This window comes from Ammospiza caudacuta, chromosome 2 (assembly GCF_027887145.1).
Source record: "Ammospiza caudacuta isolate bAmmCau1 chromosome 2, bAmmCau1.pri, whole genome shotgun sequence".
Classification (NCBI taxonomy): Eukaryota; Metazoa; Chordata; class Aves; order Passeriformes; family Passerellidae; genus Ammospiza; species Ammospiza caudacuta.
The window spans coordinates 68,963,096-68,980,462 of NC_080594.1; the positions used below are offsets into that span (position 1 = coordinate 68,963,096).

Consider the following 17,367-nt stretch of genomic DNA (forward strand, 5'->3'; position numbering starts at 1 on the left):
GCTTGGGCTTCGGCTTCTTGCTTGGACTATGTTTTGCACCCCTCCTTTGAAGTCCCGTCCCTCAGTCGCACGGCAATCAATCATCTACTTCCAGCCCTCCTGCCATGGGCAGGGACATGTCCCACTAGACCAGGTTTCCCCAATCCAGCCTGGCCTTGAACACTTCCAGGGTGGGGCATCTCCAGCTTCTCTGGGCAACTTGCTGCAGTATCACACCACCCTCACAGTGAAGAATTTCTTCCTCTTATCTAATTGAAACTTACTGTACTTCAGTTTGAAGCATTTTTTCTGTCTCTATGTGCTCTTATATATATCCCCATTCCACCTCTCTTGTAGGCTCACTTCATTTAAATATTATTATGTATGAAATAATTTCATAAATTATTCCAGAGATATAAATATGCAGCTTGTAAAAAATGAAAAAAAACACCATCACAGTAATATCAGAATTCTTATAAATTAACTAGAGTCACTCTTTTAAAATACTGTACAATTATTTGCACCCTAATGTCATATCTTTTGAGTAAGTGAACTAAACTGGCCTAATCGTGTGACCTTCATCAGTACTGCCAGTCTTCTTTATTTAAATAGCATGGAAAATTACACTATTGCAGAGTGATAAGGAAATGCTAGTAACAAATTAAAAACCTCTTGAGCAGGAAACTTCTTGCAAATATCTGGCTAAAGATCAGAAAACTATATTAACCAAAATAATCCACAACACCTTACCTTTTCATCTCCTGTTCTGAAAAATACCCCTCAAAGCTACAAACCAAAACACCTCTGTTGTATAACTGAAATGTCAATTATTAAAGAAAATTTGTCCACTGACTCATACAGATCAGCTTTTTAGAGAGAGACATTAAAATGTTATTTTCTCCTTATGCCATTCATGTGCCTTAGCTCATTTTATACAGTTGAACTTAGTGACCTGTAAGATGTATATACAAATAACAGGACTAAAAGCAGCAAATCATTTTAGCTGTGAGCCTCATCTTAATAAAACCTTTTTATCAACTGTGAAGAAAGATATGTTAGCACTCTGAGATAAAAAATATGTTTTTCCATTAGTTATAGAAAAATTGTCAAAATATGAACATCATTCTTGGGATTAAATGCTAAATATTACTGGTTTGTACTTGCACAGAGGACCATTATGTAAGCAATTTTTTCACCAGTTATTCAGCTAATATACAGGCATTGCATTTGGAATAAGTATATAAATATGGAATTATGTATATAAATAGAGGAATAAAACCTCACAGTTTAAAACAAAGAAAAAAACAAGCCAAGATAAAAGTTACCTCAAAAAATACATAAATATAAACAGTACTTACTAATTAAATTTCAAACAGCACAAATTTTGCACTCATTCAAAAAATAAGCTGGGAAATGACAAGAATTATTTCAAAAAGCTCATTTAATCTGCAAGGCCTTAGTTTCTCTTAACTGCTTTTAGTCAATGGACTTCAGTACTTATGTTTGTCCAAACTGTATGTTCTGCTCATCATGCTGCACACATCAAAAGGCACTCCAGGAATTTATGCTTGAAAACAAAAGCAAACTTCAGCTTGAGAAGGGGGGGAAGTTTCATTCCACAAGATTTGTACTAAATATTGAGTACTTCTTGGAGAGATACAACCTTTCCATTACATTGAACATGATCAAGATTTAGCTTCTGGTGGGAAAAATAAAAAAAAGAAAAAAGAAAAAAAAAAGTCTCAAGGACAGAGGAGCTCAGCTCTCAGATTTGAAGGAGCAGTATTTTATTCTCCATACCTGATGCTAGCTAGCTCAGAAGCAGGAGCACTCACCTCTGCCAGATAAGCTTCTTAACTTCTCAGGCAATGATCTGGCAGCTTGTGCTACAGCACAGAGCAGCTCAAATCCATGCTTAGAGAACAAAAAGTTACAGAAATGGAGGCATCAATTGCCAAGAAAAGATTTTTGCTTATGAGTCCACCTTACAGCCTAATGAAATCTACTTTTCTTTGGGCTGGCTTGCACTGCTGGAAGATGTGAGCACTCCAGTCACATCCTGTTCTGAGGCTACATTTCATCACAGCTGCTGTCAGATGGGCACAGAGCAGAAAGGCAGTGAAGGTGTTTTTCAATGCAGGAGCAGGAGTAAACACCTGAAAGGTCAGGACCTCTTTCACAAACTATCATTGCAATTTTTCATGATTCTTTTTCTTTTGTTTTGGAACTGGAGATACACAGCTGAGCTCAAGAGCATGGATATGGGTACAAATGTCCAATGTAGGAGGAAACACATTAAAGAGGCAAACCATCCTACAGCAGCCTGTCCAATCACTTCACTGATGCCATTTAAGCAACAGGCTGGCATGTGCCAGATGGCAGCATAGAGGGATGATACTCCATTCAAAGGAACACTCACTTTCCAGCCGTGTCCTGTATTACTGTTCAGTACTTGTTTTAATCTCACTGTGGAGATGAAGAACTTTGAGCCTAGTGAGGGACAGCTTTAAAAATGCACCCTGAAGTGCACCCAGTTTTCTGCTCTTCACCTCCATACTCATTGCTTCCCTGTGTCTGCCTGAATTTATTTTTATTGACTTCTCTGGAATAAGAGATTGCATCAGAGTACGAGGAAACACAGTCACTATCCATCTCTCCATAATATTCTGGATAATTCTGAATACTTAAAATTTATGGATATCCAATTCAGAGCACTTTTCTAAGCCATTATCATATACTTTGCCAAAAGAATGAGACAACAGCTGGTTCCTGGTACATAATTGCCAATTCTGTCCGCTAATGAAGTGTCCTGGGTAAAAGGAAGAATAGCAATTCATTGGAGTGTAGTGTAGAGCTCCAGAAACAAGCAAGGACTTTTTGTTTCAGTGATAGGAATGGAAAATATCTGCTCCAGATGGAAACAGGATCCTCAGAGACTGGCTAAAAAAAATAAATAAATAAAATTGAGAAGGCAGTCAGTCTCCGCAGTTCCTTACGATAAATGGGTCTCTGAAGTCCTTTCCTACAGACCTGAGTTATGTGAAAGGCCACAGTTTGTTTTAGGATCAGAAAAATATTTTGTGAAGGAAGGTATTTTTATCCAAGCAGGCTGATATTCACAGAGGACAGGAGACAACAATCTGAACCTACAGTTACGCTGAGGAATTGTGAATGGTTTGTGCATAGTACACATGAACGGCATAGTTGAGAATTTAATGCAGGTGCATAAATAAGAATCTTATGCAGAACACTATATATGAAAATGTCAATCTGAAATGTAACTGGAACAAAGGTACATATGAACTTTGAAGTGTAGTCAATGTGGAACATCCATGGACAAATAATCTGAATTATGGCTCTACAGATCATGCCATCACTACCACTTCCTAAACTGGAGCAACCCTGATAAAGAAGGCTTCTTTGCATAACTCTCTTTATTGACTCCTGAAAAGTATGACATGTATCATGACAAGTATCTGCTTCTAGACGAGACTTTCACAGGGGACTCTCCATATCCTGAGTTAAGTTTATTCCATTTCTGTGAGCACCTAATATGATATGTGACCATTTTTCTGTACTCTCCATTACACAACAGCTGATAAAGTCCTTCAGATCAATTCATTTACCTTAATTTGTCCTTTTGTCACTCATCCCAGAGTTCCTGGAACAAATGATCTCCCAGCTGAAATGAATGGAAATTAAAGGGCCTATTCTCTGCAAGTGCAAAGCCAACCATCAAACACATGGCAGAGAAAATGCAGTGTGACAGCAGGAGGTGATAGTCTCCTTCAAAAATTGCTACTAAGACATGGTCCACCTTCCCAGGGACCTCTAACAGGATACTACAGAACAAATAACTTGAACAAACTCAACGTGACACAGAGGTAGAGGCAAAGACCTTTACAATATCAGGGTAGCTCCACTTCCCAATGTGATCAATATATACTAGAGAGGAGTAGCCTGAAACACTGTAAAAATGCCACCAGTACCTAAAATCCAGGCGTTATTTGTCTTCGCACGGGGTTTTAATAAAATACCTTACACTGTATCCATTGAGTTAAACTTGTCTGGGACTTCCCTCTAGCACTGAGGCAAAAGGGAATGAAATGGTCTCAGTTTTACTCCAAACACTGTCATCCTCAAACAATGGCAGTCACATTCAAAAAGCATGTTGTAGCGTTGTCCAGTGGCTGTGATAACCCCTGGACTCTCGACACTATTAATTAGCACAAGCCAAAAGTATTGCTGAGTTGTCGTCAATGTTTGTTCACATATACAACTGGCTTTCACCAATTAAAAAATAAAAAAAAGTCCCCAAACCAAACCAAGAAAGAAATCTCCTTGAGATATTTAATTAATATCGTTTCTGTGTTGCAAGAACCTAAGGGTCCTTTTGCTTAAAGGCAAGTTCCTGCTTGCTACATCCCTGCTGTCTGCCCTGTGTGTGTTATTAGCTATAACACTGACAAAGGCACTTGACAGTACTTTAATTAAAGACTCTCCCAAATAAAGTTTAATTAAAAGCTATACTGTAGGGCTTGAACCTCCTCCAAGTATGAAATATTCTCTTTTTTTTTCAGACGTGTATAAATAAATCAAGGATTTTTAGTTTTCTATTGCTTAAATGGATTTTGCTTTTCCAGTTTCATTAACAGTATGAAAGCACCAACCTACTCTTCTGATCACTGTTGGGAATGCATACTAATTAGATGTCCGATGCTAATTAAATTTCCTGATATAGGAAATCTATAGTAACTTCACAGCTCTTTTGTATCTTCAAAGGCTCCCACAGTCACCAATAGCAGAAAAACAAAAGAATATCAATCCATAGTTTCAGTCTTCTCTGAACTATTGAAGCAAAAGTGAAAATAATGAAATCTTGAGTTTTAAGATCAAGAAAGAAGCACTACCTAAGAAAATAAGGTGAAGAAACACTCATCTGTATAACTGCTATACTGAATTCTTAAAAGATCAAAGACTACACATCCATCCATCCCAGAGCAGATGGGAGATCTCAATCACAGATTTTTTTGCTATCAATCATCTTGCTGCTTGAAATATTAACCATACTTTCTGCATAGCCATTGCAGCTGTCTGTGTTGGCTTCCGATTTCCTCAGCTGGCTCTCAAGGAGTAGATATGCAAAAGAGGAAGGTTTGTTTCCTATTAAGTTACAGTTCTGCTATATCACAGACAAAACATACTTTGTCTATTTGAATAAACCCAAAAAAGGCAGCAAAGTGTGAATAGATTAATGAAGTCACATATTTTTTACTGGTCAAATATATGCTTTACAAAAAACAGTGGTAAAGCTGTTTTGATTTATCCTTGTGAGCATATCTATAGAACAAGAAGCATATAATTTTGATGGAGTGTTTTTCTAATAAATTCACATCATCTACATAATTTGAATTATACAAGTCATAATTACATTATAATGTATCTATGTCATTAGAAAACTTTGTGCATATTTCAGATAAAAAAATATGTAGTCACTACATTATTAATTTGTTTACAAAAAATGGAAGTTAAATATATATATATATATATATATATATATATATATATATATATCTAAATCCTAAAACACTTCCAAAACAGCACCAAGACTGACCTAACACAGAGTTTATAGAACATATTTTAACACATGCCAATTTTTTCAGCTTTAATCAAATTCAGCTTTACAAGTACATCAATGACATAACTTTAAAATAACATAATTATTCACATTGAATCTTCACAGAAACTTCAACACCCTTTACTATCTTTAAATCAGTACCATTGGTTGTCAAATTTTCTGTCTTCTTGTTAATACTCTAAGATTGGCAGGTGCCTTCACTCAGCAGCTGCTCTAATCAAGGCTGCACAAGATTTAATGCTCTCCTGGTCACCATGTAATTCTACCTCACAAATTATTTAGAAATCTATTTATATTACACAGAATCACAGAGTAAGCTGAGTTGGAAGGGACCCTCAGGGATCACTGAGTTCAGCTCTAAGCCCTGCACAAGACCAACCCCAAGAGTCACACCATGTGCCTGAGTGCACTGTCCAAACGCTCCTTGAACTCTGTCAGGCTTGATGCTGTGGCCACTTCCCTGGGGAGCCTCTTTCAGCACCCAATCTCCTCTGAGTGAAGGAGATTCAGCCTGAATCTGAGTGAAGGAGATTCAGCCTGAATTCAGATGTCCCCTGAGACATCTGTGGGCCGTTCCCTTGGGTTCTGTACTGGCCACCACAGAGAAGAGATCAGTGTCTGCCTCTCCTCTTCCCCTCAAGAGGAAGCTGAAGACTGCAATGCGGTCTTACCCTCAGTCTTCTCAAGGCTGAACAGACCAGGTGAACTCAGCTGCTCCTCAAGCCCCTTCACAAATCTCATGGCCTTCCTTTGGACACTCTATAATAATTTAATGCCTTTCTTAATATTGTGGTGCCCAAAACCACACACAGGACTCAAGGCGAGGCCGCCCCAGTTCAGAGCAGAGAAGGACAATCCCCTCCCATGCTCAGCTGCTGATGCTGTGCCTGATGCACCCCAGGACTATTTTTCCCTATGTGTCTGGTGTCTCCCTTTTGATGAACTTTAATTCTGATATTTTGCAACCATATTAGATTACATTGGTGGAGGGTCTGGTATCAGTTTATGATATATTCACCTATAATAATGCTTTTCATAGACACATCTATTTTATCCTTCTTAACCTCCAGCTTAATATGTATGATTCACAGGTAAAATTGCAATAATTTCACAAGTTTATGAAAAAATATAAACTTGACTGAATTACAGATAACAAGATGTGGAAACAGTTCCATCTTTTAAATCACATCTAAACATATTTGCACTATAATATTCTTAACTTCTACAGTTTTGCAAACAAGTCCATGTTCAGCTGTGTTTTTTCTGATTTGTTCAGTTGGCCCCAGGGGAAACCTCCTCTATAACAGGGGCAACTATCAGTGGGGTTTTTTTTTAAGCTGCTTGAGTTAAGAAGGCAATGACAGGAAAAAGAAAATGGGAGTAAATAACTGCCCATTTGTCAAAACTATTTTCTATTCCTGAGGTGAAACAATAAAGAGCTAAGCTGGTTACAGACATGAGTTGCTGAAAACTTGTTCACATCTGCAATCAGTACTTGGAATTTGGCAGCCAGATTCTCCAGATATTCTGCCTCAGTCTAGACAGGTGTGTGCTCCCAATTAGACATCAAAAGTCTGAAAGGGAATTTCTGTTGGCTTCTGTGCTTCTGGGTATTGAAACACTGGCTATTTTCTTAAATTTCCACTTGTCCACATCCATGCAGCAAAAGGCTGGTGGTAAATAAGGAATCAGAGTGCAAGCAAGGAGATAAGAAACTATGAATATAGATAAATCATATGAGATGATGGAAACAAAATGGGAAAAAGAAAACGTTTTGCTTTGGCAAGGTCAAGGGAAAACAGAGTGATTAACTGAGAAGCCTAGATTGTATCTAATTTAAATAAACTGAGTAAGTTTGAGACTATTTTCTAGGAATTCACAAATCATATGAGTTGTCACTGAATTCTCCATAGGATTTTTGAATGTCCTTACCCTCTGTGCAAGGCTGGCCACATTAATGATAAGCTGTGTACCTAAGGTATAACCACCATGTGTTAGAGAGACTGCTATTTGGATTTGGCTAAAACTTCCAGGATCAATAGAGACAATTATGTTCCAGTGCTTGCAAGCCTTCCCCAGCCTTGTTTAATTTATTAGCATAATTGCAGCTAGGAAATTTAGATGTCTGCTAAGATATCTGATGCAGAGAAAAGGAATAGAGAAAGAAATAATCCCATACCAACTCCAGGAGATAAGGACAGAAACCAAGAATAAATAAGGATAAACAAGAATAAATCAGGATAAAGAACCTGATGGAAAGAGAAATGCAAGATAGAGTAATCAAAACCAGAATGATCTATGGCATCCCATATATTTAATCTTTTAGCATTTAAAATTGTCTCACGTTTCCCAACCCTCATCACTCTTCTATTGTCATTAAGTGTTTGTGAAACTTGCAAGTGTAAACTTAAAGCATTTTAAAGTTTTATTTGGTCTCCAAAATGAGTTATAAAAAAAGAATAATGCTGTATTACCACTTCAATTGAAAGACATTAGAGATGTTGCTTATCATCTTAAATTCCTAATTCTTCAAGGTGATGTTACAATAGTACATAATGCTGCCATTTCTGAGGCAGTTTGGACTGTGTGACTGTTGAAATGAAAGAATATTACAGATGCAAATTCATATGAAGTAAATTAGAAAACATGCAAATTATACTAGCTGTGGAGCTCTCTTTTCATCCATTTGTGAAGTCTGGCCCTTATTTGTCTTACACCAAAAAGAAACTTTAGTTTTACATGACCCGAGTACATCATACAGCATAGAGAATCAAGGAACATAAAGGAGCTGAAAATTTTAAACATTTTTGATAAGCAGAAGTTTATTTCTTCTACTTTTTCATTGCTTCATCCAGTCTCCAAAGTTCTCAAAGATAACCATGAAGTTCTTAGATAGCTTCATTCATATTGAAAACGTTTATCTTTTTTCCCCTCCCTTTCTTCTGAATCTCCTTCTTTCCCTATCTACACTTACATGCTATCTCTTGCTGTCAACAACAACTCTTTTGCATCTTTTCAGGTGATACATTTTAGTGAAAACTGAGGCAAAAGAACAATTCAGTACTTTAGGATTTCCACAGTTTTCTTTCCAGGGGAACAACACTGTCCCTTCTCTTACCTCCTCTATCTTTAACCTCCGTCCTACAAAACGATTTAACATTACCTGTAGTCTTTTTGCTGTTCTGTGCCAAGGTATTCTTGATTTTGCCCCAGTATTCCTGTGCCATTCATTCACCAAGGAATCAGATTGTATCCTTCCTATTGAACTATTTCATTTCATGGATCCCTAGCTTGAAACCCTCCAGATGATGTGCAAAGCCACAGCTGAAGGGAGTAGGCATTACCCTTTTAACGTATAGAGTACTATCTAAATCACGGTCTTACATTCCTAGAACATTTATTTCTCAAACGTTATTCTCAAAAAGAGTATTTTTAGTTTAAATTATGCTTATTTGCCATTTCTGTTTTCTATTAAGATGGTAAAGCTATTATGTCATAAAACCACCAGAACATATCCTGATTAAATACAAAGCAAACAGTAACTTGTGATTAAATTATAATATGTGTATTTAAAGCAGATTAAAACTGCAGAGTTTGGGGTATCTATTTAAAATTGAATCTAAATCAAATATACAATAGAATCATCATGATAAAATATGGTTAATTTAAACAATATAAGGATGTATTTTAGGAAACAAATAGAACACAGTATATATTTTATACTTATGTGATTCAAGGCAAATATAATAGGGAGTCCCACTCTTTCAATTACCTTATTTTGTAATATTTGCATTCTTTTTTTCAGATTAATGCACTTCATTTAAAATGTGCATAACAAGTTGCTTAAGAAATATAAATCTCAAATCTATAATGCATTAAAATATAAAAACTACTCAGAAGAGAGCTTTGAGTTATTAACTCTGAATTGTGAGTTATTCATAAGTTTACACTTCAAAATAGAGTACCAGCATATGAAGGGAAATGAAAGTGAAAGCATCTGGCTCATAATAAAACCTTTTAAAATATTTGCTTATTCAAACTTCACATTTTTTCTTTCAAATTTTTAATGATTTATGCAATTATTTAAACTGAGATTTGATTTAAAAAGCAATATAAGATTATTCTTTAAAAAATACACCTGTTCCTTCAGTGATCTTACATAATTTGAGTTATGAGGGTATAATACATTCCTTTTAAGTATTTGAAAACCAAGAAAAATTATATATTTTCTTGACTATCCTAATGAACTTGACAAGTCTGAAATATTGAACAGTTTGGAGATAAGAGATAATATTTTGAATTCATCCCTAGAAATGATAAATAAATATTTTTGGATGATTATGTTTAAAAATAAAAACATTTATACAAAAATACAATGGATTGGAAAGTAGCAAACAAAGATATCAACATCTGCCTCTATAGGAAGTATATATATATAATGTATGCACCACAATACCTGTATATGCAAACTGAACAAGGTCCCACAGCGCATTGGGGTCTATGCCTTCCATTTTGATCTCTTCTTGCTTGGCTTCACAAACATCACTTGTAAACATGGCAGCAAAGTAGTCAGAGACAGAACTGAGGACAAGTCTGCAGAAAAAGTAAGAAACTGGTGTAACTTGCTTGGATATATGTATTATAAATGTCACATATTTATAAACTTCTTTAAAAATTATTTTTATAATCATTAATTTAAAAATTCTGTATTTTGCTGCCAACATGCATTAATAATCCTCCTAATATTTTTAATTATTAGGAGGAATATATTATTAATGCATATTGGCAGCAAAATACAGAATGACATTTGATTCTAATTTGGTTTTGCCTCCTGTGATATGAAGCAAATGGTACTTTAGCATATGACTATAAAACAGACATAGAAATTAGCACTCAGTCTTTCTGATAATCTTCCAATCATGCAGATGTCCCAACTGTTAACAAGATAATCTCTCAGTATCAAATCATCAACTTCATATTGGCAGGCTTTTCATAATCCAGAGGTACTCTTCTTTGTTCCTAAAGGATTATTTGTTATAAACTTTAATAAGAGCATGTGACTTCAGACAATCTATATACCTACTAAATATAATCTACTAAACTGTTACTAGATTAACATGCTACTCACTAAAAACATATAATAAAATCACTGTGTAATACAATGCTTTTGTTAACAAACCTGTCCAAGTAAAATATTTTGAAAATACCTACAAAATGTTCATAGCTTGCTGTTTAGGGATCTGATATAGATAAATCAATACCGCTACAGTATCAGATACTACTGGAGCTTTAAGTTAAGGCATTCTTCCAAATACCATCTACTGTGAAATGTTGATTTTGTTAGGACTGAATATCCACAGATGAACTTGAGATAGAAGTGTGGTACAGCTATAGATAGTGTACTATGTACTTCCATAAAGATGGTCACATTTCTGGATTAATTTGAAAACATAATGTACAAACATTTTAATACAAAAACACTACAATCACAAGTGGAGAACTTGGAAACCAAGTGAAAAACAATTAGCCTTTTTGTATATTGTTAGCTAGTTTGCTCAGGGCAAATTATTATTTTAAAAAATAGGGAAGATAAACAAGTTAATTCTTATCAGCCACCATGGTAATTGATTGTCTTTGCTCTCTTAGCTCACCCCGATAGCTAAGTAAATATGACAGCTTGAATTGACTTCGTAATTTTACAGTGCTTTAAGCTGCTATATTTTACCAGCAAGTAGGGCAGACTGAAGACATATATATGATCTTTGCCTCTAAGGATGGGAAATTATTAAATACGTATAGTACTCTTATGACATTTTGTGTTGTGCTCAACTTCAGCAATCATGAATTTTAGAAGGAAACATCCTAATTCACAAACAATTCACATTTATATTTATGTAATGACTAAATGTCAAGGAATGACTACAAAAACATGAACTTAGAAACAGACTTTGGTGCTGCCACTAGAAACTCCTAATTTACTATTTTTTTCATCACTGAAGAACATTTACTTCTACATTTGCTTATTTATTCTATCTTATTTATATATTATTATATTTGTAAATCTCTTCTAGTACTTTTTCTGACCACTTATAAATAAGTGATTGTATTGTTCATTGATGCTTCAATAAAAGCATCACAAAAATCACAGAAAGGAAAAACATGATTTTATATGAGATCAAAATTCTCACAGATATCAGACATGTAATTTAGGTATGTGATGGAGATTTTCATTTGAGACCATTTCATTCATGGAGATTTAATTTAATTTCATTTTGCATTAGCTGTTGCTTCAGATTTACTAGCCATCATTTAAATTCAGCTATGGATATTCAATTTGATCACTTGCCAAAAGAGCAAGGCCAAAACCCTTGGCTGCATCCAAAAAATAAAAAGGAAAAATGACTGAACAGAATTTTTAATACACTAGCTAATGATCACTGAAAATATTTTCAAAAGGTAATATCTTGTATTTTAAATTCACATGATTTATGTTCAGCAGTTAGTTATTATATATTACTCTGTGTGTGTGTGTATATATATATATATATATATATATATATATATATATATATATGGTCAAATTAAAAACAAAAAACCCAAAAAACAACAGAGGTAAGGCAGAAAATAAATAACAGAAGGATTAAATCTCTTTCACAAACTTCTATAAAAATGTGTGATTTTCCACAGTTTGTGTGAGGAAAGTCAAAGATGTTATCTAATGGATTTCATCTGCAATGAATTCAGAATTCCATCTACAAGAGCACACAAGAGTCAGTCCAAAGTGGGAAAAAATAAAAAAAAATAAATGAGACACGTCAGGTCCTCAGCATTACCCATTTTTCTTAGAGGTTTATCCCTACTGGTTTGTACCACCTATCAAAGAAGATGGCTTAAATGAGCAGAAAGGTTCTGTGATGTAGCAGCTCACCTACAGAAGCAAAACAAGCTTTTGAACATTGTGATAAAAAAACAGGATTATTTTTTAAAGTGTCTTATGTTAATCAATATTTAACAGAAATACTGAATCAGCTATTTCATCAACTTACTATAACCAAAAGACAAAGTTTCAAGACACTAACTTTTGCCTTGGGAAGTGCAAGTTGAACTGAAGAAAGGGGAACTTGCTAATTACACTTGATTCTGAAAGGTGACACCTTTTGTAAATCTTTATTGTATTCCAGGGTTGAGATGGAAGATCAAAAGTGAGAAATCAAAGAGATCAATTAATTTGTAATGATCTGCTGCTTTTTGTAGTTCAGAAGACTCCAAACAGCCCTAAATCTTGGTTTAAAAGCATGTTGACCTATTAATCAAGAAAGGTCAGGTGGCTGAGGATGTCACCTTTTCAACTTCGGATCTGGCAGTGAGAATACATAATAAACTCTTTCATCCTTGAGACTCATAGCAGGTAACTCATGGCTTAAAATGAGTTTGTGAACCCAGAAAGATTTTCTCCTGATTAAGAGACATCTTTCTCTTTACAACTAATTTCAGCCTGATCAATTTTGTGGTTTCTTTTGTACGTAACCCATATGACTGATTAGAGTTGTGACCTTTTTTCCCAGGATAGCAGGTTTTATTTTAGTTTATTATAGAATATTTCTTTGCTACTTTCACAAATGTTTTCATATACACTTTTGATAGAGAATTGCCTGACCACTGATGATGCATTTATTAATTAAAAGAAGTAAACAAACCTTGATCCCTTAAAATCTTTAAGAAAACTCTTACAATATTTTACTACCAACTGAGTAGAATATCAGATGTAATTTGCACTAAAAAATCGTAGGCGAGACACTATTTTTTCTCCATGCACATTATGCTAATACACATAGGAACTGAATATTCTCGAGAGCTGAGCCCAGGAGAATCTCATGAGGTTTAACTGGACCAAGTGCAAGGTGCTGCACCTGGGTTAGGGCAACCCCCAGTATCAATCCAGGCTGAGGGATGAATGGACAGAGAGCAGCCCTGCTGAGACTGTCTTGGTGATGCTTCTGGATGAGAGACTGGAATGCACACTCACAGCAGCCCAGAAAGCCAAACATGTTCTGGGCTGCATCAAACCAGCGGGGACCAGCAGGGTGAGGGAGGAGATTCTGCCCCTCTACTCTGCTTTGGTGAGACCCCACTTGGAGTACTGCTTACATTTACAAAGATTCTAGGGAAAAAATTATATATTTGGAATTTTTCCACACTACATTTTAATTTTCATTGACCTTTTGTCAGATGGCGTTGTGAAAGTATGTGTATATATATATGTATCTACAGACATATATATGCATTCATAAGTATTACTTATTTTAAAAAGCTGCATAAGTATTACTTATTTTAAGTTCTGAGTTCTGAAAGCAATAAAATCTCACATTCAATAAATACTGGTATAATTCACAGCATAGGAAGGACATCAACCTCTTAGAGTGAGTCACCAAAATGGTTAGAGGGATGGAGCATCTCTCCCATAGGAAAAGATTGAGGGAATTTGGCTTTTTCAGCCTAGAAAAGAGAAGATTTAGGGATTACTTAATTGCTGCCTTTCAGTACCTGAAGGAGCCTTTAAAGAAAGTGGAGAGGGACTCTTTATATGGTCATGCAGTGATAGGACAAGGGAGAATGGTTTCAGAGTAAAAGAGTAGGCTCTTTCACCCTTCAAAGTCCATTTCAGTTACTGCACCTTTTTCCAGTCCATAAAGTAATAGCATTAGTATTCTGGCTTAATACAGTAATAAAATATGTCTAGCTGGAAAGGACCTTTAAGGCTCCTAAAACAAAAATAAAGCGTATGATTAAGCCCATGATTAGATGCTCCTTGAACTCTTACCACTTCCCTGGGAGGACTGTTGGAACAACTTACCATCCTTCTGCTGAAGAACCTTTTTCTAATATCCAATCTGAACTTCCCCTGACTTCAATCCATTTCCTTGGATCCTGTCCCTGGTCACCAGACAGATGAGATCACCACCTCACCTTCTGCTGCTCCCCTCAAGGAAGCTGTAGACTGAGGTCATCCCTCAGCCTTCTTTTCTGTAGGATGAATGAGCCCAGTGACCTCAGCTGCTCTCCTTATCCATTTTTCCTTCAAAACCTTTCACCACCTTGGATGCCCTCCTCTGGACACATTCCAACAGTGTGATATCCGTATATTGTGGCTCCCAGAACTGCACACAACACTCAAGGTGTACCAGCACAGAGCAGAGAGAGGCACTCACCCCTTGATGGGCTGGTGATGTTGTGCCTGGTGCTTCCCAGGGCATGGTTGGCCCTTTGCTGCCAGGGCACTGCTGACTCTCATTCAACTTACCAGCAACCCAAACCCTTGTTTCAAGATTATCAATCAAGGTTAAAATTTAAAGCTCATCTAAATTGCCTTGCTGCTCCTCTGATAGCAGGAATTTTTGCTGTTGTTGTTGTTCTTTCCCAACTATATTACTTGAATGAATTATTTTTAAACTCACAGACAGTGGGTTGTGTTAAACAACTCTGTTCAGATGAGTTCAGATGATACAGGAAGTTCCTCAAACCTTACAGATATCTGGGAATAACATAGAGCTGCTGTACTGCTTTTAGTCTGTGTTTTCCACATGGATCTGTTACTGACTAGTGACAGAAAACAGGTCTTCAGACTATTATGTGCATCTTCAGACTAATGGGCATTTTTCCTCTTTCACTCCCTGCTTCTAGACTTTCCTTCCTTCTCTGCCCGGTTCTCCTTTCTTTTCTGCCTAGTTCTTTATTCTTTCATCTTGCCTTTCAGCTAAACTTTCTCCATTAATGTTTTCCTCATTTTACTACTACTGTTTTTTTAACTTTGTACCTCTGCAGTAGCACTCAAGATGCATTGAAAAAAGTTGGTACCATCCAGAGCAGTGAAACAGACAACGCTAACTACATTTTGTTGAAGGAGTAATATTAAATTTGTCTTCACATGTCATTCAGATACTAGTAGAAATATTTGGGTAACCTTACTAAAGTATTTCTTTGTTGCATATGTTATTGGTAATTTTCCAATAGTTCTGTACTACCTTTTCTGCCATGGTGGGAGTCTCCCATGATCCTTTTCTTGATTATTGGAAAGAAAAACTTTATTTTTTGATATTAAGAGAAAACAGAAGATTTTTAGTGGTATTTCTCATTATACACTCAACTATACCTGACTATATTATAACAACAACGAAAGTAGATTTCTTGTTTTTTCAACAAGTGCAATGGAAGTCAGAACTGTAAGCTGAGTATGTAACTCCCCTTCTACATCTTCTTTGCATTTTCTGGTTTTATTGAATTTTCTGTTTTATTGAATCGAGTCTCTGTTATATGGTAGTGTTTTAATTGGATAGGGGCAGGTGGATTTTAGCCTTATATAACATTTGTTCTTCTTTTGTTTCCCTTCAGCATAGAGTTCCTATCTTGTTTTGTGCAGCATTATTAGTCAAAACATCATAATAAACTACAGTCTTAGTTTAGAGATGCTCTAACATTTCTGCAGTCCTAGATGGAAGTTTTAATGAACTTTCCAGCAAAAATATTAAGATCCATCTATCATTTGCAGTGACTTTAGCTCTTTTCTTCCCAGGACTTTTGATGCTTCTTCAGCAGCTGTAGAACACCGCATTTCAAGCACAGGTATCTAAAACCAGTGCAATTAATGTAAATTGCCTTCACTCAAGACCACTAAATCATTGATGGCAAACACATACTTAATTTTATGTTGACCCATGTGATTATTACTTGATTAACAATTTTCATTTACTCTGATAGTGCCACTATATTTCTGAACAATATTTACTTCCTAAATGCACAACAGAAGTACATGGAAAATGAAAGCAGAGATGAATGATGCAGGAGAAATATAGAAACATTGCGTCAATGTAAAAAAATTGAATTAGAGAGGCCCAAAGGTCAGGCTCAGATGAAGACAGCAAGGGATTTGATAGTAAAGAAGAGTTTCTGTAAATACCTTGGAAGCAAATGCAAAACTTTTGAAAGATTTTGTGCACTGCTCAAAAAAGCTTTATTTGGCACAGTCTTTTGTTTATTATGTTTGGAGGACAAGTTTAAAGTGAAATACCGGAGTAAGCTCTACAATATTACTGAAGGACCACTCTCTCCTATCTGTAATGGGTCATGACAATTGCATGAGGTTTCTAAGGACTGGAAAAGTCAATTTTCATGTAAATCCCTAAGAAGAAGGATGTAGCTACACATAGACTTGTTTGCCTCACCAAGATCATGGAGCAAATTTGCCTGGATGACACATCCTGCACCACTGAAAACAGTGAGGATAATAAAAACTGGAACAGGTTAACAAGAGAAGAACGTCCACAAGAGATGATAATTAAAAATTAACTATGTATGACCTCAATGGTCTAACCTTGCAGTTGACCCTGCTTTGAGCAGGGAAAGTTGAATCTGTAATTTCTAGGATTTTAATGACTACAGTAAAAGAAGCAGCTCACTGTGCTTATCCAGATACACCTGTCTAAACAAATATAGAATAAACACTACCAAAACTTTTCCAGTTATTTGAGATTTGGAATTTTGACTGCAGACCACAGAGAAGTAGAAAATTACATGTAAAGGTGTCTAAAGGTTTATTAGAAAGTCTAAATAGGATTAGGGGTATTATTTCATGGTTAGTCTTCTTATTAGGGCATGTTTTCAGCTCAGGATTTATATACACTGTAGAATTGAAATGACAAATGTGAAATTAAATTTACTGCTAAAAGGTATGCATCCAAACTTGAAAAGCGGAA

At 35.7% G+C, this 17,367-nt stretch overlaps 1 protein-coding gene across 2 annotated transcripts in view; it reads right to left on the reverse strand.

The window, feature by feature from the left end:
- Window positions 1-17,367, reverse strand: part of KLHL1 (kelch like family member 1) — a 183,680-nt gene that overhangs the window by 106,840 nt on the left and 59,473 nt on the right. For both annotated transcript variants that reach the window (XM_058825132.1, XM_058825131.1), the window contains one exon: window positions 10,074-10,210. In XM_058825132.1, the coding sequence (XP_058681115.1) occupies window positions 10,074-10,210 (137 nt within the window). The remainder of the gene's footprint in view (window positions 1-10,073; window positions 10,211-17,367) is intronic.